We start from the raw sequence: 25,927 nt of genomic DNA on the forward strand, positions 1-25,927 counted from the left end.
TTAGATGCATAGGCAGAAACAACAATCAGGACCCGTCCCCCCACCCGAAGGCGGTGGGAGGCTACCCTCTCGTCCACTGGGGTAAACCCCTATGTACAGGCGCTGAGCTGGAGGGCAACAAGAATGCCCACACCAGCTCTGCGCCTCTCATCGTGGGCAACTCCAGAGTGGAAGAGAGTCCAACCCCTCCCGAGAGGACTGGTACCAGAGCCCAAGCTGTGTGTGGAGGCGAGTCCGACTATATATAGTCGGAACTTCTCAGCCTTGCACACCAGCTCAGGCTCCTTCACCGCCAGAAAGGTGACATTCCATTTCCCAAGAGCTAGCTTCTGTAGCCGGGGATCGGTGCGCCTTTGGCCACTGCCCAGCTCACTTTGCACCCGACCCCTATGGCCCCTCCCACAGGTGGTGAGCCCATGTGAGCGGGGACCCATGTCATCTCTTCGGGCTGAGCCCGGCCGGGCCCCATGGGTGCAGGCGCTTGCAAACGAGCCTCCAGGCCTGGCTCCAGAGGGGAGCCCGGAAACCTGCATCCAGGCGAGGGAAACGAAAATCCATTTATTTCATTCACCATATGGGGTCTGTGAGCCGTGTTTAGTCTGGAACCTCACCTAGGACCTGTTTGCCATGGGTGACCCCACCAGGGGCATAAAGCCCCCGACAACTTAGCTCCTAGGATCACTGGAACACGCAAACCCCTCCACCACATTAAGGATACTCACGGAGGGAGCCTCACATAGAACGTAATGTAAATGGACCCTCACTGCAGGAAGGCGGTGCTAGATTGAGCCACCATATTTAACGGTGGAAGTAGTTAAATAAAGTTACAGTATTTAACAAAAAAAAAGAAAAAAAGAGAAAAAACATGTTGCTCAACCAGCTAACGTTAGCTCATAGCGTACATCAAAGCTGCAGACGCTTTTTTTTTTTTTTTTTAAACCACAATGACTGAAGAAGAGCAAAACGGAAATTGAACCAACGCGGCTTTCAGCATTGGCGTCCATGTCAATACAGAAGAATTTATTATTGGATATGAAACGCGAAGACAAACTCTATAAGCAAGTCCTGAAAGTCTTTCTGAGGGAATAAAGAAGAATGGATTTTGTACTGAAATAACTTCGGGACAGTTGTTTTGGGTGAGTTAATGTTTATGTCATTTTATGTCATTTATATTCAATTGTCATGTTTGGTTAGGTTTGGTTGTGGTGAGTTTGTGGAGTTTTGTTCATGTTTCTGTTCCACTCGTGTTTGCCTTTATTGTCTGCATTCTGGTTAGTTTCGTCCACCTGCCTGGTGATACTTTGTCCAGTTTTGCTCCCGGTTCGGTCCTGCCTCATTCCCTTGTTAAAACTTCCTTTTTTGAGCCACATATTTCTCAGTTTTCCTGCATTTTTTGGGTCCCCTTCCTTCCTCCTCCTCCCATCTCACCATGCCCAGATGTGACACTTAAGTTAAATTGTCCTTTGTAATTTAGCACACAATCTTATCAAAGCTCGCCTGCTCTTGGTGGACTTCATGGACAAATAATTTGAAATTATCATTACACATTCTAAATTTTGGCACGTATAATAAGTTTTAATTGCTGCTGCGACTCGCATCTGCCTTAATTGTCTGTGTTCTCGTTAGTTTGATTTGGTCCACCTGTCTGGTGATACTTTGTCCAGGTCTGCTCCTGGTTTGATCCTGCCTCATTTCGTTGTTAAAACTTCCTTTTTTGAGCCACATTTTTTTCTCAGTTTTCCTGCATTTTTTGGGTCCCCCTCCTTCCTCCTCCGAACTCACCATGCCCAGACGTGACAGTTATATTGACATTTGTAATTTAGCGTAAAATCTTGTTCAAACTTGCCTGCTCCTCATGGACTTCATAAAACTTCTTGGACAAATAATTTCAAATTATTATTATTTATTCTATGTTTTGGCACATAGAATGAAGGTTTTAATTGCTGATGCAGTTTTATTGATGTTTAAATGCTCTCAAAAATATTCTGTGGAGCCCAGTAATGCATACGTATGTGCTTGAGGGGTCCAATCGCTGTTAAATGAACAGACCGCCATTGAGATCAAATATATATACAGTATATATATATATATATATATATATATATATATATATATATATATATATATATATATATATATATATATATATATATATATATTTACATTCCCCAGAGGCAACATTGGCAACTTGGGACAGCAAAGGCTCCTCCCTCAATCTGACAACGATTCATCCCAAGGACTTAGGCCAGCAGTCCAAGCACAGCCTGTGGCTTCAGCAGCCACGGTAGAGCTATGGTTGCAAAAGACAGTGACAAAACCTTTTTTCCGGCTGCATGGTGACGTTATCGTCATTGCGGCGACCCTTCAAGTGAATCCTGGTCGCCCGTGACCTAAAGTATGAGGACCGAAAGTGCTAAAATTCAATAAATAAATGTACCATTCAATCATTAAATATAAGTGTCATTAAATAACTTAATACATCATTAAGTAATTAAAAGTGTAATTAAATAAATAAATGTTTAATCAATTAATTAAACATTTCATTTAATTAATTAAACAGTTACTTATTTAAGAACATTTTTATTTAATTAATGACACATTTAATTATTTAATAACACATTTATTTAATTCATGAAACATTTATTTAATTATTGACACTTTTATTTCATTATTGACACTTTTATTTCATGACAGGCTGTTGCGACGTTTCATGCTTTGCTTATCTGTTAACCTCGCCCGTCAAAGTTTGATGGGCGGGTCCTGATTGGTTACCCTGCAAGACCAAAGCAAGGTAACCAATCAGGTGTTAGGACCCGCCCATCAAACTTTGACGGGCGAAATAAGTAAATAAGCAATGGATATAACACAGCCAGTTTTCGGACAATTAGTTAATCTGTCAACCTCGCTCGTCATGTTAGTGGGCGGGCCCAAAACCTGTTAAATTTCAATCATGTCCCATCCATTACTATGGCCTGAAGAGGTTGGAAACATGGCGTCTGGTGGATGCAATGATCGAGGACCTTCGTGAGCTTAGCAACAGTTAGGTAGAGATATTTTAGACCTTGCTGAAAATGTGGAGGCAGGGCCTGTAGAAAACGATTTTATTCAACGCAAAGTGAAGGAATTGTTTTGGCTTGAAGAGCAGGGTAACCAATCAAAACTTAGACGAGCGAGCTTGACAGATAAACGATGCATGAAACGTCGCAACAGCGTGTCATTAAATAAAAGTGTCAATAATTAAATAAAGGTGTCTTAAAATAATTATTAATGAATCATTTATTTAATTAATGACACATTTAATTATTTAATGAAACTTATATTTAATGATTGAATGGTACATTTATTGATTGAATTTTGGCACTTTCGGTCCTCCATACTAAACAGGTCCTGATGCGAGCAATCTCCACGACTATGAAACTACCCTGAGCCCCACCATGGCTGCAGAGCAGAGAGAATGCCATTCCTGTTCTTGTAATAGGTCAATAGCGAGAAATGTCCCTTCATATTTTTTCCAAGTTAGCGAGTGAACACAATTGTTGTGTGTCCGTCCAGTGAAGCTATCCTGGCCTCACAAGTAGAGGTGTCTAGACTGAAGATGGAGCTAAAAGAAGGGCTTGTTCAGTTGCCTCACCTGGCAAGGAAGATGAATTACCTGGCCTCCAAGTACAGACAATAGTGTCAGGAGCGAAGGTCGAAAGCCAAAAGCGGGAGCCACCACAACCGCAGGTAACTACAGGTAAAAAGAACTGATGCCGATGAAGCTTTGCAAACCACTCCAAATCCATGTTGCCCATCCATTTCATCTCTAGCTGGTGGAAGTCCATGAGTGGCAGCAGACCGACTCCGAGCCATGGCAGCCCAAGTCGGTTAAGACCGGAAGACTGGATTTCAACAGATATGGAGCCAGGCAAGAGCAAAGGTATTGTAGACCTCTGCACCATTACGGTCATCCCTGGCTACGGGACTAAGACATGCTGCAAAGAGCAACAAAAATAAATAAAATAAAATAAAAACCAAATACAAAACAAATGAAAACAATCTTCAAATCATGCTACTACCCGAAAAAAAAAAGAACTGCTAACAGATTATTTGATTCTGAAAAATTCACCCAAAGTGCACATATAGCTGAGAGTTCCACTAACAACCCAGACTAAACTTCGCTCCACCCTAACACATACAGCTCGTCTCAGTTGAGCTGTGTTATCTATTTGGGTCACTCAGCGTACTCACATTGATGCGGCTCCAGATACAGTACAGACAGTGACTTGTTGTGCCCGGGCAGGATGATGCAGTTTGGCATCCCGCCTGTAGGCAAAATAGTCTAGCCAGGTCAGCACTTACATAACGTACACACCAATGTCTGTCATCTGATTAGTGACTCTTCCTTTTTTTAAATATCCCTTAAGAAGAAGGCATAAGGAATGCAGGTGAAACAGAAAGCACAGTTTGAGGACATGATGAAGAATCAATAGCTCAACAGCGAGGCTCATTTTGCTTTGCCCGTGTATTTTACCACATCATGAAACAAAATATTGGTTTTGTATTTGGGATGCAGATCACAGTCAACAAATAGTTGCTTATCATTAAGACTTATGCCTACTGTGCGGAGGTAAATGGCAACTAATCATGTTTGATAGCAATAGAAATGAGGCAATATTTGGAGTGCAACACAGGGTAAAATAAGCCCTCAAGTAATTTGAGTACCTTGGTTTAAAAAGAGGCTTATTCTTTCAAGATTTAAGAGTTTTATTGTCATATGCATAGTAATACTACACAATGAAATTCTTATTCTTTTCACTTCCCCAAGCAGACTACATTCCCTAATCGAGCAAATAATAAAGTAAGCAATAGGGAAAAAAACGTAATAGGGCAATAAGGGAAGTAATAGTGATACACTAGTAAATGAGTAGACTTACATTCTGAGCATATTACGGAGTAGATGTAGTGGAAGAAACTATACATATGAGGATGACAGTGCAAAATATGTAGTGCAAAACATTAGGTATTTAGCAGCATTCCTGCACTGTGCAGGGTTTGTAAGGTTCATGTGTGCATGCAACAAAGTGACTGGTGATGAAGCAGATTAGTGCATGAGGGATTTGTTCAGAATCCAGATGGCCTGTAGTAGAAGCTGTTTGCGAGCCTGGCAGTCCTGGCCCTCAGGCTCCTGTAGCGCCTGCCTGATGGCAGCAGTTCAAACAGGTTGCGTTGTGGGTGAGTATTGTCCCTGGAGAGGTTGTGTATCCTCCACAAAAGCCTGGTGTGGTAAATGTCCTGCAGTAAGGGGAAGGCTGCTCCACTGATGCAGTGTGGGATATTGATCACACGCTGGAGAACCTTCCTGTCTTGTGCTGTACAGTTGCTGTACCAGACTGTGATGGAGGTGGAGAGGACACTTTAGATTGTGCATCTGTAGAAATTGAGAATATTTGCTGGTATGCCAAATTTGTTCAGTGTCCTCAGAAAGCAAGGTATCTGTTGGGACGTCTAGATGATCTGTTGAGTGTTGGTGAGACCCTCGTTGATGTAGTTGCAGAGGAATTTGAAGGCTTTCACCCTCTCCACCACTCATTGATGAATGATGGAGGTTTGTGTGGCTCCATCTGCCGCCTTTGGTCTATGATCAGTTCTTTGGTCTTGTCTGCTTGAGAAGTTGTCTGTAGCTCGGGTAACAGGAATATGGAGATGTCGTCAGCTCTTCCAAAGTGAGGCCTTGGGACAGCCTGTAAGCACCTTTCACGTTGCTGTAGACTTGGTCCAGGATGTTATTATCCCTTGTCAGGAAGCTTAGGTGCTGATAGTACTTAGAAAAAACAGTCCTGAGGGCGCGGTGGTAGAAGTTCCCCGCTGTGATGAATACAGCTGCTTGGTCTCATGTTTGCTGATGACATCTTGCAGCTGGCCTAGTGTGCTAGCGATGTTAACTTGTGTTGGTATAAACAGCTACCTGCCAACTCACGAGGCAGGTAGAAGGGCCTGCATTTCACCATCAGCAGTTTCTGCATCAGTTACCCACTCATTTAGTGCACACTGTCAGGAAGATGTCGAGCTCAGTGTTGGTGCAACGTTCGTGTGAGAAGGCCAACTTCCATCCCAAATAACATTACTTATACTCTTTTACTGTGCAGTAGATCCTACCATGTTTGTGCCAGCAGAGGCCATGCCGGACAGACGGCTTCTTGTGGCCCCTCACAGGCCCCCACTACAGGTCAGCTACTGCTCCCGCAGCAGTCTAGCGGCCAGATTTTTAGAGAAAAAAAGTTAGCAGTTAACTCCCATTTTTTGATTCAAATTTGCACTCTCTGTTGGTATTCTTTAGAGCAGAAAAACATACAGTACATCAGCAAAATTACCCCTTACTGATACGTTTAAGGTCAGGGAGCAAACATTTGTCCTGTAACGCATACATTTCACATCTAGGATGTTGTCAACTAAGGTAGTTTGATTAAAAACTAGGTTATAATCAGGCATTTCGGGTGTTTTCAAAGCTTGGGGCATTACAGGTGTATTTACTCAATCCACCACTAGGGCTACTGGAGGAGAGGTTTTAAGGCAAGCACCATTTTTTTTTAATTCAAATAGGAGATTCTTACATACAGTAGCCAACATAAGCCTTCAACCTTCACCAACAGAGGGTACTGAAACGCTGTGAAACAGCTGTGAATTCCCTATTCACACCTTCTGTGACATCACAGCTCCAGAAATACAAGAACACATGAGCATGAATGATTCAACCCACAGAGAATACATTCAGAGTTGTATTCAGCGACTGGAGTATAGCCTCTGTCTAAATCACTTTGTAATGACAGTTAGGCTTTGTAAAGAGCTTCTGAATGTCTTCACTTTTTGTTCCGTGACCTTTAAATATCATTTTTCCCCCCCTTGAGCCAACTTGTGTGACTTCTCTTTGTTGACTCAGTTTGTCATTCGACGCTCCAAATCCATGACAAGGCTAAAGCTATAAACGATAAAACCAATTAAAAAAATAGGTCTGAATATCATTGCGGGGGAAATCACCACTTCAGTTCTTGTTGCCACACTGCTGCCCGACAGCCGTGCCCGCGTCCTCTTAGTGGCCATGTCCTCTTACTGGGTTTCTGTTGGCTTGCTTTATGGATCGAACATGTCATTAATTTACCAAAGCATCAAGCTATCAAGTTCTGTTGTAGTTTCGAAAGGGCATTGGGAAAGGGGATTTATCCAAACAACATTCCTGAGTGGTTGCTGCGAACTGTTTGGGACAAGTGATGACGCTTTCAGTTTTTACTAACCCATGGCCTCGGAGGACCATGCCAAGTAATATACAGTACACCTGCTGTTTCAAGCAGGTGTACCTACTTAGGTCAAGCTTATGACAAGTCAATAGGACCAATCACTGTGACACGTATGGGAGAATGTGGCCCGATATGAAGTAACACTTACACACAAAAGAGGCAAATAGTTTTTCTGTTCCTGGTTACATAAGCGCAAGCAACGCTGTAAATCCCCCCCCCCCCCAGTGGTAAAGATCAACATCAACATTGCTGGCTTAAAATCAACATCACCATATGAGTCAATTAACAGCACACAACTGTGACATTATTGGGAGCGCTTCACAATGAAGTCATATATAATCTCACAAAAACAAAACACACACACACACACACATATTTGGGTTGCAGCTATCAAATATTCAGGTATTCGAATATCCCACTCAAAATTCTATTGAAAAAAAAGTATAAAGAACAACTATGAATACAGTTAACAAAACACAGTTCCTCTTCATAAATGTATTCTTTTTAGATTTCTTTATTTTAACTTAAAGTGCCTAGCATTAGATTCGTCAGGAAAAATTATTCAGATTTTAGAAAAATATCTCACCATTTGCTTTGTGAAATAAAGTGATTTTAAACCCAGTTTTTTTTTGCTAGCTAATGCTGGTTACTTCAAAAGTGATCAGTCATTGACTAGTCATTAACGTCTATTCAGCTCTCTGAATAGGGACAGATGGCTCCACTGACAATGCTAGCATCTAGTGCATTTAGCACTGAAAGCCACTACTAACTGGTAGCAGGTGCCGCATAATACAAAAAGGATTTGGTTAATGTAGGGATATTGTGTAAAATGTAAATAAAAACAAAATACACCGATTTGAAAATCCTTCTCAACCCATATTAAATGGAATACACAACAAACACAACATATTCAATGTTCAAACTGATAAACTAAATTGTTTTTTGCCAAATAATAATTAACACAGAATTTTATGGCTGTGACTCGTCCAGTAGAAGTTGGGAAAGGGCATGTTTACCACTTCGTTACATCGCCTTTCCTTTTATTAATACTCAAAAAACGTTTGGGAAGAGAGAAGACTAATTTTCTTAGCTTAGCTTTTGTTTTTTACTTAGTTCACATTGTTTTCAAAAAGTTAAATCAATCAATCAATCAATCAATCAAATTTTATTTGTATAGCCCGAAATCACCGAAGTCTCAAAGGGCTTCACAGATGCCTTTCAGTGTAAGGTACACAACAGCATTCCCTGTCAAAGCTCCCAGAAGGGGAAGGAAAAACTCAAAAACCCCAATTAGGGGAAAATCAGAAACCTCCAGAAGGGACCACAGGTGGTAGGAGCCCCCTTCCAGGCCCACAGGTTGAAGTGGATGCTGCATGTACCAAACACAGACATACACATAAACAATATAAATTACAGAAAACATATTGTGCTATATAGTGCAGTGATGTCTTGACAGCAGGCAAAGCCGTTGAGCAGGATCCATCCCACATACATAGTAAAAGCAATGTTAGTAATAACATTGAACACAGTTGCTTTTAACATGCCATGTTACGTTTTTCTTGCTCTTCAGTGCGAGCGCTACATAAATGAATAAAAGTGTGAAACTCTAATATTATTAATAGCAAAAATGATAAATTTTTCAGTTTATGAAGAACAGGTGTTGAATCAGTGCTTGGACTGTTAGCAGTGGTTTTTGTACACAAGTTTTATACAAGAGCGCAACACAAGTAACGAGTCCACTTGATACAACCTTGATTTCTTATCCTTGATATATTACACATTTTATGTGCGGTTTAATAATATGAGGCTGCATAGTGGAATGATGGTGAACAAACTGCCCCTTTTGATTTTTACACCTTTCGTCAGGTGTGTGGGGGAAAGCAAACTATTGCGTCAATGGGCAAATTCATTCCAACCGACAGCAAAATAGCTCCACTGAAATGTGTGCTGAGTGAAAGCAAACGAGAGCCTGGAACCAAAAAACAAATGTCCAATAAAGAGGGCACAAATGAAAAGGCGGGGTCTCAGGAGGGCATAACGTCAATTTCCAGCTAAATAATTTCCAAGCACTTTCACTTGGCCAGACTTGCAATCGAGTCAAGATGCTAAAGTGTTGTTCCGGACCAACAATGGTTTGTCTCTCTCCGCTGGCCATAACAGTGTGCCATTTCACTTTCCATTGTCACGCACAGCTTATGCAGAATGCTGGAAAGCCAACCCGTCCAATGTGATGCAGCGTTTTCACAAAATGTAAAGAGAAACCATGAGAACAAGGCGCTGTCCACTCCCCGGGGAGAAAGCACTGAAATTGAATCGCGGACTGTCTTACAAAACAACATCTTGGAATATTTTGTCTTCAGTGGTGAAGGCACCCATGTTGAAGACGTCCTCCCCTGATGAAAACACTGGGTCACGTGGTCCCCCGTTGAGTATGCTGTCCTCTATGCGCTCTGCGTCATCCAGCAGGGCTCCAGTGCACGTCTCAAGATCAGCACTGCTGGGCACTACATGACCTTCGGTGACCTTCTGTCAGAGAAATGTCTGAAAGAAGACTAGGACAAGCCTAGCTGCTAAGCAGCAAAAAGAGTAACCCAGACCAGCCAAGGCTGACTTTTCTATGCCATGGCACAGGGAAAAAGCTTGGCGAGCGAACTCATGCGTTGCCGGCACTAATTCATCGCTCAGGCGCCCCTGCCTGGTTTTTATTCATTCAGCATAGCATTGCACATTACAAGACATAACAAAAAGAGCCAGTCGGGCGCCACCAACAGCTGGGCCAAGGTCCCAGCTCACACTTTCCTGCGTCAACAGCTTTATCTAAGGACTAGGGCGAGATGAACTAGGACTGCATTCGTGGATAGCAATGCACACAATTCGAGACAAGAAATAAGCACATAATGATAACAACCTAATATACGATTCCCTTCACACCTTCGGGCTGGGACCACTTACTGCATCAAAGGCCAAGCTCGGGACGCCGAAGCCCGCGCTGGTGATCACCTCACCGTGTGCCTGATCACATGTGAGCAGCACAAATTGTATTTGAACATCTATTCAACAGTTGCTCAACGTCGGGTCTCGTTTTACAGAGGTGGTACCTTGATGAAGGAGTTAAATTTATTCATGGCCTTGTTCAAGACTCAAATCACTTGCATCCCAAATTAGTTTTCCTTATTTAAATGAAGGAAAGTGCCAGAAAACCATTTCCAACAGCATATGCTGCGGCATCCAGGAAGAAAGCTGCGGGGACGTCTACATTGTGGTGGGTGGTGCTAATTGCGCCCAGTGTTGACAAAATCCACTTCTGTCAGTAGAGGACATACTCAGGTCTTTTGGATCATATATGGGCAGCCACGGAAAGCAAAAGAAATATCTAGCGCTTTTTTCTTTTTGCGTTTTTGTTTCAAAACATTGATATGTACAGTATAACATACATTTTCTATTGCGTGGACAGTGGCCAGGTGCCTCTCCGGGCTGACTTTGGTACCAGTGCACAAGTGGTTGAAAAGACAAAAAAACGTCGGACCTAATCGAATACTTTCACTTTCAAATCAAACCGTCCTTGAATTATTTCACACCCCACCTATCTAAAAGCACAACCTCCATGTATTACATATTAATTTAAGGGGAATTGTATATACATGTACATTATTGCTACTGTATGTGCCGACATGTCAAAGTTGCACTGTGATATTTATTTTCTAAATAAACTGCTGTGTTGTTCTTAGTCCCCTGCCCAGGATTCTACGGCAGCGTCGGTAAGTGCCCCAACTTACTCCATATTTAAACTAAAGGGCTTTCCAATGACATCCAGTCTCTTTTGAGCGATCTCTTGCGGAAGAAGAAGAAGCATAAAATAAAGGGTGGTAAGTTTCATGAGACTCATCTTGGATGACTTATGTAAGCTGAGAAAAGCCGAGACATGTGAAAAGGAATTGATGAAAAGCAGGACGTGGCCATTGTTTTGCCTGGCAACTTGATGCGTTACCTTGTAACTGCATCACAGGCTTCCGTAAAACAACATTAGCGTGCCCATACAACTTTTCTAACAATGTAGCAAGAGAACAAAGCAAGAGAGAAGAATGATATGAGAAACATAGATGATTGTGGGACTCCCAACACAAACTTGGCAGCAAGCGTGCAAACGTGACTCAGCTAAAAGCAGAGGCAAAGATGCTGTAGGAATGTGACTCATGGTGGATTTGGCATGTAAGATGAGAAGATGCTGGATGTATAGCCACAGCGACATACAATTAGAGACATTAACGACAACTTTCATGTTTGTAACCCTCAGGGAGTCTCCCAACAACGGCACAGCATGGAGGATTACCTTGTTTACATTCGCTTCACATGTCCAACATATATACACATACACATGACTGAAATATAATCCTGTGCTGGAATGTTTTAGTGCATCACTGCTGTTTGCATAAATATATGCATGTATTATATAGCGCAGTCAAGAAATTTAAAAATGAGATTAATTCATGACTATTTTTTTTAAACACAAACAAAGGTTTCTGTCAAAAAACCAACCAAACTCAACCAATTTAGCTACACTCATTGTAGCAAATTAAAAGATTGATATTCAACAAAGTCCTTTTATTCATTCACGAATCAAAGGATTAAAACTGCCAGCAAGATTTGAATGGTGCCTCAACGGCAGGGCTAACAGGATGCATGACACAAATTGCCATTTATGCCACTGCAGAATGGGAGTGGTATCAATTCAGAAATGGAAACTACCCAGTAATCCCATCCGTTTTTTTTTTTCTATAGGGCTTGTCCTCATTCGGGTCACAGGTGAGCTGCAGCCACCTGACTTTGGCATAATGCTTGCCAGCCACTGGCATGGCAATGTTGACATGAGAGCACAGGTGTCAAACTCCTGTCGTCGAGGACCGGTAGGTATCCTGCATGTTTTCTATACATCTCTCTCAAACACATCTGATTCAGAGCTTGCTAATAACTAATCATTTGAATCAGGTTTGTTGGGGGGAGAAAACCGGAAAAGCACGCAGGATACCAGCTCTTGAGGACTGGAGTTTAACACCTATGCACTATAGCCTTGAGTGAGTTTAACCCATATTATGGGGATATGGGAGGAAGGGAAAATACCTGGAGTAATCCCAGAAGTGCTAACCAAGACGATAGCACGCTTACTCATAATCTTCCATATCCTGGAAAATCTGGAACCTGCAGCTGAAAACCACGTCCTTGTTTGTACATCTCAAGCCCATTGCCCCAAATGGTGGGTGTAAACGCAAAACGAGGTCAAATGATGAAGGGGCTTGAAGGTGGTCATGTGATTGACTTCCTTTCCACTTTGATACTTTCTGTGGTTTGATTGCTCACAGTTGGACAGATGCGACTAAAGCAGTGTTCTGCCTAACACACTTTGAATGTCGATCATATTTTTGTGGTGCATTGGGTGTCATGACACAGACACCTTATAAATTCTACACTTGTACTGAGCACGCATAAGAAGAAATTTCACAGGATCTTCTGGTACATGCATATGTAATCTATAATTGTAAGACCAATTTCATAGGATCTACTGGTACAAGCATATGTAATCTATAATTGTAGAAAATGATGCACGATTCCTGGCTTATCTGCCAGTTAAGCATTCAAGAATGTTAAAGTAATGCAGCATTACAATAACTCTCTTGACTAGCATTACTAATGCTCAAGCTATATTCAACTGTGTAATTAGTTAATATGTAAAAATTACAGATGCTGTGTAAACAGACCAATAACCAACGTTTCAACCAACGTGAAATTGACGAAATTTGGAAACATTGGGTAAACACAATAATGATAATAGCCCGGTGCATTCGAGAGGTCCACTTATCAAACAAGAATTTGTGTTACCATAAAAACGTAGAGCTGCCACTGACATTTATTTCAATGGATTAATGGGTTGATATTTCAAATAATTGATGAGTCATATTTTTTAAAAACAGTTTTAATTTCCATTGATTTATTTAAAAACTGGGCATTTTCTCAAATTGTGTAGAAAACAGTGTAGAAAATAAATATCAATAAGGTTTAAAGTAAAATGTTCAATTACAGTTTTGATCTGTAACGTGTCAGAAAATAGGCTACAATACTCATTGTTTTCCAAAGTAAAATCATGTTTGTAATATTTTTTGATGTAACAGAACGACAATCAAGCTGCTTACTAGAGAAATCTAAGAACACTTTCAGTCGAAAGACTGAATTCTGAGGATTTGGAAAATTTGTGTGTCTAAACAAATAATCGATTCTCAGAAACAAATGATCAATTCATTTGATTATTGATTAGTTGTCGAATAAGCTGGAACCGCTACAAATAAGTATAACTGAAGTGTGTCAGGAAGACAAAGGAGTAAAACAATTTTCCATCCAACTAACTAGATGAATGCAATTTTTAAACAAATTGTGTGTGAAAGCGTAAGACTGAATGCAGAGACGTCGCATGAACTGGAATGAGATGGGCGGATGTGGAATGTTGGAAATGATTCCTATGCTGAAATGAATGAGCTAAATGTTGTGAATGTTAAATGGGAAAGCTTTACACGTTAATGTCAAATCTCCCAATGAATGAATACTTTTTGGGGTGGAAAATGGGGAATTAGAGGAAAAAAATTGGAACGTGTGAATGATTGGAATTTTGAGAACGATCTCGAAGGTTAAATGAATAAGCTAAATGTTGTGGATGTGAAGTGGGAAAGCTTTAAAAGCTTTAGAATTGTCAAATCTCACCATGTGAGTCAGTGGCACGTTTTAGGGTGGAAAATGAGAAATTGTGGAAAAATGGTAAATATTTGTATTACCAAAAATGAAAGCTTCCCTCACACGAATAATTGGAATACCATAAGATGAAATTGGAATGGCATAAATCGGATGGATTGTGTTGAAATGCACAAGAAAAACGGCAGAGTAAAAAAATAACAATAAAGAAAATGGCGGCGAAGAATACACAGAATACAAGAATACAGAATACAGTTGGGCTAAGAGAGCTGAGGGAAAAACTCCTGTCCTTTCACCTTTTTGAGAAAGGTGCATCACAGCATCAAAAAATGAAGAACCCTGACATGTCCACATCAGGCTAAAGGTAAACGTTATTCATTTGCACATGTGTTATTGTATTTATTATATTTTCGTGTTTGAATTCTCTAATATTCTGTATCGAAAGAAGAAACAATACTGTAAATCAGGGGTCACCAACCAATTTGAGCTGTGAGAACTGTGAGCTACTTCTTTGGTACAATGTAAGATGAAGGGCTACCAGTTTATGTGAGGACACGGTCATGTAAATGATTTTTGTAGTATATATGTAAATCAAGCGTAATATGTAATGTAAATGTAATATATGTATAATTGTTTGTGAAATTCATAGAAAATCACCAATGTTCTATCTCTTGTAAACTATTTGCAGAACAGGCCTGCGGGCTACTCTAGTAAGGATGTACTCAGACACCTACCGCATTATGCAAAAGAGATGAGATGATGTTACAAGTAGAAAAACTGAAATGTGTTTTATAGAAATTTGGATGTGAGGACAAAAATCTCTTAGTAAACTGTACATCGAATTTTTCCCCCCTCAGCATTAGTGTATCTGACTTCAAATGTACTATACTGTACTTATTTTTAAGGGTTAAGTTAATTGTTTAGGGAGAAGACTGGGCGGAAGAGTGAAAGTGCCCCCACCTGAGCATCCCGTTTTGTTTCTTTTCTCATGATGACAGAGGGCCTGCAGGCATCCATGCACCTGTCCTCAATTTGAGGCAATCTGATTGGTTACCACCAAGTTATTCTCCGCCGCTCCTTCTGGAAAGATTTCAGATCATTGTCTGGAACGGCGGCAGTGAGAGCAAAGCGCCAACGGACGTGACCAATATCATTGGATAAGATGTGGATCTTTTTGTTGGCCCTTCTACTGCCTGATATACAGGTCATTGGACATTACATTGCTATTTATTTTGTTAGTTATTTTCATTAACTTGTCTTTCCTTTTTCTTCTAGATGCAACAAGTTTTGGCAACAGGTGAGTGTGTTCAAACAAAAATTCAATCAAATAATTATGATGAAAGCCTGATCGCTATGTACTTTTTCATACCCTTACCATAGAGAATTTCGAAACAGGAGAAAATACCATCAGTCAATGATTACAAATTTATAATGAATAAAATAAAAAAAATTTCACAATGCAATTTAATAGTGTACAGTAACAGAGTTATTACTGACTTAATTATGGCATTTTAAGCAGTTTATAAACAAGTTATGCAAAAGCAGTTTTGCACAAGCTATGAATAGGTTTATGTTAAAACAGAGTGTTGCTGATATTTGCTTGGTAGCTTTTGCTTTGTTTTGAATGACCGGTCTGCAAAATGACCTTGTCAACAAATTTCATGAAATATATTGAAGGATGCAAGGTAATGAATTGGATGCAAAATAATGCCACCAATGGTACTTGATTACAGATGTATAAAAGGTAAAAAAATGACGATGAAACCTAAAAGTAATTCATTGCAAAATTTCCCAATTTTACTCATTTTTCAACAACTATTTTCCAATTCTTATTTTTCTAATCAGCCGTCCACATTAATCTTGGCTGTCTGCATTTGTGGCGGTGACTTTCCTCTATTTTACTTTCATCGCAAAGTTAGTAGAGTTCAGATGCCACAGGAAACGAATAAAACTAAGTTAATTAAGAGTTCATTTTTTTAATGTTTTATACAATCTCCAAAAGTCAACACTTTAACTTAGTCCACAGGTGTCGAACTCCAGTCCTCGAGGGCCGGTATCCTGCAGCTTTTCCGGTTTTCTCTCCTAAACACACCTGATTAGGATCATTTTCAAGCTCCCCCAGAGCTTACTAATGAGCTAATCATTTGAATCAGGTGTGTTGAGGAGAGAAAACCGGAAAACCTGCAATATCGGCCCTCAAGGACTGGAGTTCGACACTTATGACTTACCCTAGTAAAAAGTTAAAATAATTGGAAAAATGTCGGCCAATGGCTGTACGACCATAATTGGCTAATTTAATTGGCTGACCGAATAATCGGTCGGACCCCAGTTGTGATAGCTGAGTGCCAAATAAACAACTGTTAACAAGTATGTTTTCCACGTTATTTCTCCTCTATGTATCGTTTTTAAACTGTTGCTATTCCTCCGCATGAATCAAATTCTAATCTTTCTTAAAATGAGCTCAAGTCGCCTTATTTTTTTCAGGATGTGGTATTGTGTCTGTGACATCTCCTTCTGCATCATCCCTAAACATGGAATGGAGCGATGCCACTGGAGCGACTGTCTATTTACTGGACTTTCGAGTGGCCAACTCCTCCAGTGTTGCCCCTGTGGTGGTGATGACGTACCCACCCAGCACTTATAGGCTGGTGCAGGGCTTACGACCCGGCCACACATACATGGTCACGCTCAAGGCCTTGCTGGATTATGTTGTGGTGTGCAAAGCAACTTACACAACCATGACAGGTAGATATTGTTAAACCAGATGCGAGATAGCTGTAATGCAACTCACATAACTACATTGTGTAATAATTTTGCCTTCCCACAGTACCTGCGACATCTCAGATCACATATTCCAGAGCTATTTCGAGTACCTCCATTATATTTGAGTGGTCAAGTGTGTTTGGGGCTGAGAGCTACAGCTTGTATGTGGAAGAGTTGTTCAGCGTCCCCGCAAACAAATACAACCAGACCTTCACTACATTGAGCGGGCAAATGGACGGCTTGGCTCCATCTACCACGTACAACTGCTACGTTCGTGCCTCCAACAAAGCAGGAAGTGGCACAAGGAGTAATATTAGGACCCTCACCACCCGTATGTCTGCTAAGGTTGCAGGTTTTGGTTTTGTTCAGATGCACTGTAATATCATTTGTGTTTTGTCTCCCAAGTGGTTCAGCCACCTCCTGGCGTGACTCTGGTCCTGACCGGAAAGAGCACGGCTCGAGTGACGTGGGCCTCTGTGAATAAGGTTCTGCTTTATCAAGTGACCGTGAGCGACAACGACAATCCCGGCAATGCGCTCATCATCAAGAACACGTCGTCAACAACCATGGATATCACTAATCTAGAACCTTGCTCCACCTACACCGTGGGAGTATCATCCGTCAATGTGTTCTTAGTGCCAGGGGAAGCTTCCAATGCCACCCTCACAACATCCAGTGAGTATCCAATGTTAGTCGATAGACTTCTGTCGAATGAATGACTGGGTGAAACGAACAATCAGTCCATGGAATATCAATCATCGGATGAGGCAGCTCCCGTAGCTAACTTCAAGTTCTTTAGACTTCAAAGTGACACTCAAGGGCAACTCTGCAGGTTTTAGCCAAGTAATTATGATCAATGACAAATAATAAAGATCTACGCTTGATCTACGGAATCCTCAACAATCAATAACCAATTCTTTTTATCTGTACGAATGCAAAATTAACTGGTTGAAAATACATTTGCCCCAAAGTCAATTGGGACAGGTCCCATCTTAGCTTTGACCCTAATAAGGAGGTAGAGCAAATGTTTCTACTTTATGTAATTTGAAGGGTTTAATGAAGGACCTTGGTGGAACCCATCCAAGCATCTCCATTAGTCATTTAAGCCTCAGCATTTCTTCGACTATTAGGGTCAAGCTGTTATATTTTTGTATCCATGGCAATGCTTTTTCTCAGCTCTTGAACTAACATTTATGAGGCCCTAGTGTAGTCTTTTGGGCAAAACCTAAAGAGGTGACTGACTATTCGGTCCATTTGGTCAGTTCAGCGCAGGCGGGGTAAGTGAATGCATATGATTGACTGATTTTGACCAATTGATTTCACTTATCTTTTCTAGCTATAAATACAGTGACGTCCATCACGGTGGTCTATGGCTGCTCCAGCGGCATGGTGACAGTAACATGGGATCTGGTGTTTGGTGCCAACTTGTATCGGGCCATGGCTGTCGACGGCACAGGCGCGTCGCTCAACTGTACGTCAGAGTCCGATAACTGCCAGATCACGATGCTCAAGTGCGGCGAAAAGTACAGTGTCTACGTGACAGCTATCTCGGACGACTGCGAGAGCACGGGCAACACGTCCACTCTTTTCGAGACAGGTGAGTGCTGCCTGAAAGGTCTCTGTCGACACCTTCTTCATTTACTTTTTGACTTTCGAGGATAAAACGCCACAGCTTGATTCCTACTGACGATAAGTAAGTTAAGTAAGATGCTGTTCAGCGTCCTCCTATTGTATCTTTGTCAATCTTCTCACCGTCACGCCCCCTCATGAGTCACTAAAATTGAATACCCGACACCATCAATTTAGAGCTCTTTACAGCAGTGGTCTCCAACCTTGGTGGTTGTGGTCTCCGCCACGGACCGCTCAACGCTTGAGATTTTTACTGTGGCCCAGGGGGGGGTACGCTAATTACATTAAGTCAATCATAAAACTGAATTACAAAAGCTATTAATTTCAAGGGAAATACCTGGCACAAATGAAAATGTGAATGAGCTAAACAAAATGAAGATGAGAGCTAATATTAGAAACCATGTTATCCCTAGTCACAAATTGTTGGATGAACATACAAACTAATTTTGGGCATATTATCATACATCAATATTCTTATAAAGAAAGTACTTACAGACATTCGTGGACCAGATTTTAGAGACAAAACAACGTGTGTGTCACCGAGTGACTGCTCTCAAAACACCATCCTTCTCACTACAAAATGTAATATCAACAGCGGCTAGAGGCACCGCCAATAAACAAAGACCAAGTCAAACAAAGCACAAATGAGTGAACTGTTAAACTATATCAGTTCCAAAACATTATTTCGGGTGCGGACTACATGGCCCGGGACCAGTTGATCCATGGACAGGTACCGGGATGCGGACAGGTACTGGGACGCGGACCGGATGGTTGGGGACCACTGATTTACAGTTTCTTAAAGAGAAGGGGATATCCTAAAGGTCATTCATCATATTGTTAAGGAAGAAACGCACAATCTTCTAATAGAAACGAGCTAATGTATGAATAGTGTCGTAAGGCTGTAATGAATCAAGGAGAAGAAAAAGACAAGAGTCAAATCTCATGTTTCCTTCCAAACTGAGTGCCTGGTATCAAATTTGTCCCTGTCTCCAGTGCCCTGTGCGCCAGCTCAGACCGTGACCAGCCACGACTGCTCGAGCAATGTGATCCTCTTCAGCTGGGAGGCAACCAACAACACCTTGTATTATGTGGCCATGGCTGAAGACATCGATGGCCAAGTGACCGAGTGCCGGACACAAGACAGCACCTGCTTCTTCACCAACACAGGCTGCGGACAGCTCTACACGTATACCGTGTACGCTGTCAGCTCAGAGTGCAACAGTGACATCAGCCAGCCAGAGTTTGTACGAACCTGTGAGTAGGAGTTCAACATCGTTCTTTGATCATATGGAGATTTGCAAGCAAAGACTGCAAATAACACAATCTCCCTTTCTCCCAGCTCCTTGCCTTCCTACAAATATAAAGACAGCAGCAGAATGTCACTCCGAAACCCTGATCACGAGATGGGACTCAGCCGCAGGAGCTCTATCCTACACTGTAGAAGCACAGGGGAACACAGGAGAAACCTACAACTGCACATCCTCATCAAACAGCTGCGCAGTGACTGGTGTGCCTTGCGGAGAACACCTCAGCGTGTGGATTGTCGCCTCCAATGATAATTGCTCCACCAACAGGGTTCTGGGAGAAGTGGCTCAGACTGGTATGTGGCGGGAGGAATAACCCGGAAGTTAAAAGATACTCAAATGCATTAATGGACTAGACGCTTCCATTAGAGAGAAAAAAAAAAAAACATTTGAAACAAGAATAATATCTATTTCTTCAGTTCAAGCCAGGTCAATCCTTATTTCTGTACCCCTCTTCCCTCCAGTTCCTTGCAGCCCCACCATTTTGTCAGCATCAGCCAAGTGCAGCCAAGGCTCAGCAAACATCACCTGGACCACAAGCATCGGAGCCATATTCTACACTGCGATTGTTCGGGATATGAATGGAAATTCACATGACTGTACTTCAGCCGGCACCGAATGCTTGGTAGAGGGCCTGACGTGCGGACAGAATTACACGGCCCACATTATCGGAAGCAATTTCAAATGTAACAGCAGTGAAGGCGCTGAGATTGCATTCAGTACAGGTAAAAATAAGGGACTGTGAATGGTCCATTGAATGAAGGAAGAAAATGTGCTTTTCAATCTCTTCTGCTCCTCGTCCTCAGCACCCTGTCCTCCTAATGACATTGAAGCATTCAGAGACTGTGATGCCAACCACGCTCTGATAGTCTGGCAGAACCACCAGGCCACGGGCAACTACACGGCTACCATCGAGGATCAGAGCGGATCGCAACTCACCTGCAACAGCGACACTGTCAACAATTGCAAAATTCCTGATTTGCCCTGCGGCAAAAGATACAACGTTAGCGTCACTAACAACGACGGAAACTGCCTTTCTACCTCCACATCCATTAACATGGACTCAGGTACCACCGCATCAACACTTCGAGTTTTACAAGAAAGCCGGGAAACACATAATGTGGTCTATTTGTAGTTCCGTGTGGCCCAGAGGATGTGAAAGCCAGCATGAGTTGCCCGACAGGTCAGCTGACAATGACCTGGAGCATCTCTGTCCCCGCGGACTACTACACAGCCACCATTTCCAGAGGCTTGGGGCAGCCTCTTTACTGCAACTCCTCGGAGACTCATTGCACCAGCGGAGGCTTGGCTTGTGGCAGCACTTATTCTGTGACCGTCGTGGCCATCACTGGCTCTTGTTACAGTATGCCAAGTACAGATGTTATTGTGCAATCAAGTAAGCGCATTCCTTATGCACTTTTGGGTGGGCTCTTTCTGCAACATGTCACAAGATGGTTTATAAAGGCTTGGATGTGTACAAAAGCAGGAAATGTTTACACGATTCCAATCTATATGGGTGTGGGCCAATAGAATGTGACCATTTATGGGTTTTGTGCTTTTCCAGGTTGTTGTACTTTGAGAAAGAATGTACCCAAAAATGTTATCATTTTTAAATGCCTTTTCTGAGTTTTATTTTATAATCATTTTTCTCATTGAAACCCAGCAGGCGTCAAGTATATGTAATTTTTTTCTATTTGCTGACTAGCTCGAGCTCTGTCCCCTGCGACTATCGGTCTGTACGTACTAAGTTATCATTTGGTCCAAGCCAAGCCAGTTGGCGGCTAGCGCTTGTCTTGTTTTTGAGCTAGACTTTCAGCAAATACATTTTCAAACTTGTGAGCATGTGTAGCCATAAAAAAGATCACTTTTTCAGTTGTAGAAGTGCCATTTGATTAACAGGGAGCAGAGCTTTGTATCAGCGCTTTCGGTGGACACACCTACAGTGTTTGAAAGTAGACAACAGTTTCATATTCCAAGATTTCGAAGCCTCATTTTATATTCTTGCTGATCTTTTCTAATTCAAATTTAGCTTCGGGTTGTTTAGCACACCTCAATCTGTGTCAAATTCAGAACACTCTTATTTTTGCTTCACAGGGACTTTTAAGTGATCTGGGATCGTAGTTGATGGTATTGCTATGGTTGTAAAAATTCTTGACGTGGTATGACTTTCTTCTCTTGTTTCCAGTGCCATGCCCTCCGACAATTGTCACCGCTGTGAAAACGTGCCCACCAGATCCTGTTTCAGTGCAGTGGGTGGCCAGTGACAGTGCCAGCTCCTACGCCGCCGTTGCTGTGAGCAGTAATGGCTACAGCTCCATATGCTCCACCAATCAAACAGTGTGCTTTTTATCTGACCTTATGTGCGGGGAAGTGTACAACATCACTGTGGCAGGAGTGGATAACAACTGCACAGGTCTCCATAGCGATGCTGTGTCGCTGTTCACAGGTAACACACTGACTGCAATCCTCACTTCCGCCTCACCAATTGATGGACTGAACTCCTGCAGAACCGTGTGTCCCCACCAACTTGTCCAGCCGGCTGGACTGCGTGGCTGGCAACTCTCACGTGTTCTGGAACTCTGATTCGAATGCTGTGAGCTACACCGTGATAGCCACCAATACGGAGGAAACGCTCACCTGCATTAGCCCCACCTCTAATTGTACACTAAGAAACTTGCGCTGTGACCAACCCTATGACATTTTTGTGACGTCAACTGATGGAACCTGTGTCAGCAGCAACAGCGTCCCCATATGGCAAGCTCCAGGTAATGGGTAGCCGTTATATGGGGGATATAAAATGTAAAGGCACAAACAAGAACCACAAATTGTTACTTGCTTTGCTTTCCACAAAGGGTGAAACGTCTCCTTGAGTAATTCCAGTTCTTCAGTAAATGATAATGCTTGAGGCATTTTTTTTTCTGCCTCCCATATCTGTACCCATATACTGTACAGTATTGCATCATACACAGTCAGGAAGAAGCCAAGCTTCAAAGGGCAGCTTCAAAATAAATATTACATTCCCAAATAGGAGATAGACATGGTGCACTTTCATTTTGAAGTAGATCCCAGCAGCCTGTTGTCACTGACTAATTTTTTCTTTTCCTACCAATCACTTGTGAACAAACCTGCCTCACTCAATTTATAGCTGCTACTGCGGGTTTGATGTCACTTTTGTTTCATAAATCAAATTATGAGATATTTGTTTGTCTCACAAATGTTGCAAGAGTGCATTGTTTCAATTCCAAATTCATCTGTTTTTCTTTTCTCAGTACCGTGTGCACCGGCGGATGTCAACACCATTGTGTCCTGCGGCACCAATGACGTAATGGTCCGTTGGAAAAACTCTTCTTGGCCACTGAACTACAGCGCCATCGCCACTCCCCTTTCTGAGAACATGACATCGGCCACCTGCCACACAGGCGGTGCATACTGCAGTCTGAATGGCCTTCACTGTGGGCAAACTTATAATGTGTCTGTAAAAGGTTGCTATGGAGACTGCCCTGGGCCATTTAGCACCCCACAGACCATCATGACAAGTAAAAGGGCATATCATTTAGTCGCATGAATTAGAATGAGCATAAGATAAAAGAAGGATAATTTTGTCTTTCAGTACCATGTGTCCCTCAGAGTTTGGAGGCAATGACAGAATGTGGCACAAACTCCATCTGGACCTCTTGGAGCGCTTCTTTGGGGGCGACCTCCTATACAGCGGCTTTGACGGGACCAAATGGCATCCTTGAAACTTGCTTGACGTCGAGCCTCACATGTTCTTTCAGTAATCTCCAGTGCGCGACACAATACAGTATTAACGTCACGGCTCATGACGACTACTGCGACAGCGCTTCCGCTCAGAAGACAATGACAACAGGTACAGTATTTTCTAAAAGTGTTATATGTTGTGTAAGGGGACCGAATTGACTGGCACATTGACAGACACAAGCTTTGTGTCTTGATGGATCACCGCCAGCCCTGTTGCTTTATCTTACTTTCCTGTAAGTCGCATTCAGACGACCATGTTTTCTTTTTTTTTTCTACAGTCGGCAAGCCAGTTGTTTGGTCCGTGTGTACATCACACATACAGTTGGTAGAGGGATTCATACAAAAAAACAATTTACGGAAGTAAAACTCCTTCCTGTTTTCATGACTAATGTAGTCAAACCAAACGCAATCTGAAAATTTCTGGCGGTGCTTTTCTGGCGCTTTTGCAGGTCAGCGTTTAGTATTAGCATCAATTAAGGTAATACAACAACCAGCGGTCACCAGATTGACTAAAGATTAAATGTGTTGGAAAGAGTTCCTGGTAAGAAGTCCTCTAATATTTGAGTTTAGGTGAGACGGTTATGATCCATATTAAATTTTGAAAATCTTGTCTCAGAATCCAAAATGTATTAGTCTGGTACCTGTTCCACCAGGACCGTGTGACCCAGTCAATGTGACCACCATTCTCCAGTGTGGTTCCAATGTAGCTACAGTATCTTGGCACGCCAGCACCGGGGCTATGGGGTACCACGTTTTGGCGTATGGCCCAGGCTCACAGCTTGAAACATCCTGCTGGAGCATGTCAACGTCCTGTCGGTTGGACGGGCTGCAGTGTGGAACGACGTACAATCTGAGTGTCCTAGCTGAGGACGATTGGTGTAACAGCACAGGAGACTCACAAGCAACGTTGATGACAGGTAGACTAACGGCTAAAGCTTCATTTCCACAGTGGCCCAAATTGAGATTTCTCACTTCAATTCTCTCCCAGCTCCGTGCTCACCCCACATCCAGAACAGTACACAAATTTGTGGAGCAAATTCCTCCTATGTGTCCTGGATGCCAGTGGCTGATGCAACAGTTTACTTCATTAACGCATCATCCACAACGGGCCACTCAGTTTCCTGCAGCTCTGCGACCTCAGGGTGCGAGTTAAGAGATTTAGCATGTGGGGAGATCTACACAGCCACTGCCGTGGCTCAAGGAAGCCTTTGTGACAGTCCGCCTGGACCAAGCACTAACATTACCACCGGTAAGTGCATGGTTGATGTCCATTTTCCTGCTTTGTTCCGCTAACCTTTGTCTTTGTGTCTGGAGCTCCCTGCCCTCCGGTGGTGCTTTCCAAGCAATTCATGTGTGGAGAAAACACAGCCGTACTCAGTTGGAGTGACACAATTGGACATGTCAGCTTCCAAGCCGAGATAGCTGGGGACGGCTACCAGGACAGCTGTCAGACTACAAATACCACTTGTGTAGTCCATAATCTTCCTTGTGGCTTGGATCTCAATGTTACTGTGCAAGCTGAGGGAGAATACTGCACCAGCAGCCCTAGTGTCTGTCATACTCTTCAAACAGGTACATTTACTCAATCCAGAGCTTCGACCCAGAAGCACAAGGCCAAAGAGCCTAATTTATTTATTTTCTCTTTCTTCACTCATGTACCACTATCAGGAGAAGCTGACACTTTTAACAAATGTGACAAAAAGTGACTTTATACAACCAATTACTAAGTCCCCTTTAAATCAGAAATAACTTTTTGGACAAACACACAAATATACCCAACACACACACACACACACACGCACACTTTTATTGTTTTTGTCTTTGTCTTTTTCTTTCTAGTGCCATGTGCCCCAGTGAACGTTAGTGCCACGCTGGTGTGTTTGAATCACTCAGTCTTGGTGTCTTGGCCCGAAAGCCCCAATGCTGTGGAATACACGGTGACGTCCACCGACCAAAATGGAAACACGCATCAATGTCACTCCAACACTAGCACTTGTCAACTTTCACACATACAATGCGGCCAAACATATGACATGACGGTTATGGCGCACTCAGACTCGTGCGCTGGAGCGCCCAGTCAAGTGTACAGCTTCACAGCAGGTGCGCCGCGGTCATCACAGTAGGGGCTGGGGTCAACAAAAGACATATTTCATACGTTTTGCGCCTCCTTCTCCAGGACTTTGCGCTCCTACTAACATCACCGTGTCCCCAGCATGTGATGGCAACAGCACGGTGTCTTGGTCCAGGGTTGCAGGGGCCCACATGTACATAGCCACAGCCGCAGCCCAAAATGACGGGCACACACACAATTGCAGCTCCAATGTTTCCAACTCCTGCCACTTCACCGACCTTCATTGTGGGCAAAACTATTCTGTCAGCGTGGTGACTGTGGACCGGGGTTGCCAAAGCCAGCCCAGCTCAGCTGTGCAAGTAACGACCGGTGAGTAGTGTTCAGATCAGGGT

General features: G+C 42.5%; 1 protein-coding gene across 1 annotated transcript in view; it reads left to right on the top strand.

Annotated features, from left to right (window-relative positions):
• The first annotated feature begins 15,284 nt into the window (after window positions 1-15,284).
• LOC148415240 (uncharacterized) overlaps window positions 15,285-25,927 on the top strand; it is a 42,199-nt gene continuing 31,556 nt past the window's right edge. The window contains exons 1-19 of the mRNA XM_088430520.1: window positions 15,285-15,306; window positions 16,494-16,754; window positions 16,837-17,103; window positions 17,178-17,447; window positions 18,109-18,369; window positions 19,395-19,655; window positions 19,741-20,001; window positions 20,170-20,430; window positions 20,512-20,772; window positions 20,841-21,101; window positions 21,891-22,151; window positions 22,213-22,470; window positions 22,975-23,241; window positions 23,316-23,573; window positions 24,118-24,381; window positions 24,453-24,713; window positions 24,779-25,036; window positions 25,304-25,564; window positions 25,641-25,904. Of these exons, the coding sequence (XP_088286646.1) occupies window positions 15,285-15,306; window positions 16,494-16,754; window positions 16,837-17,103; window positions 17,178-17,447; window positions 18,109-18,369; window positions 19,395-19,655; window positions 19,741-20,001; window positions 20,170-20,430; window positions 20,512-20,772; window positions 20,841-21,101; window positions 21,891-22,151; window positions 22,213-22,470; window positions 22,975-23,241; window positions 23,316-23,573; window positions 24,118-24,381; window positions 24,453-24,713; window positions 24,779-25,036; window positions 25,304-25,564; window positions 25,641-25,904 (4,738 nt within the window). The remainder of the gene's footprint in view (window positions 15,307-16,493; window positions 16,755-16,836; window positions 17,104-17,177; window positions 17,448-18,108; window positions 18,370-19,394; window positions 19,656-19,740; window positions 20,002-20,169; window positions 20,431-20,511; window positions 20,773-20,840; window positions 21,102-21,890; window positions 22,152-22,212; window positions 22,471-22,974; window positions 23,242-23,315; window positions 23,574-24,117; window positions 24,382-24,452; window positions 24,714-24,778; window positions 25,037-25,303; window positions 25,565-25,640; window positions 25,905-25,927) is intronic.

The sequence above is a fragment of the Hippichthys cyanospilos genome, chromosome 12 (genome assembly GCF_059441005.1).
Source record: "Hippichthys cyanospilos isolate Australia breed blue-spotted pipefish chromosome 12, RoL_Hcya_1.0, whole genome shotgun sequence".
Lineage (NCBI taxonomy): Eukaryota > Metazoa > Chordata > Actinopteri > Syngnathiformes > Syngnathidae > Hippichthys > Hippichthys cyanospilos.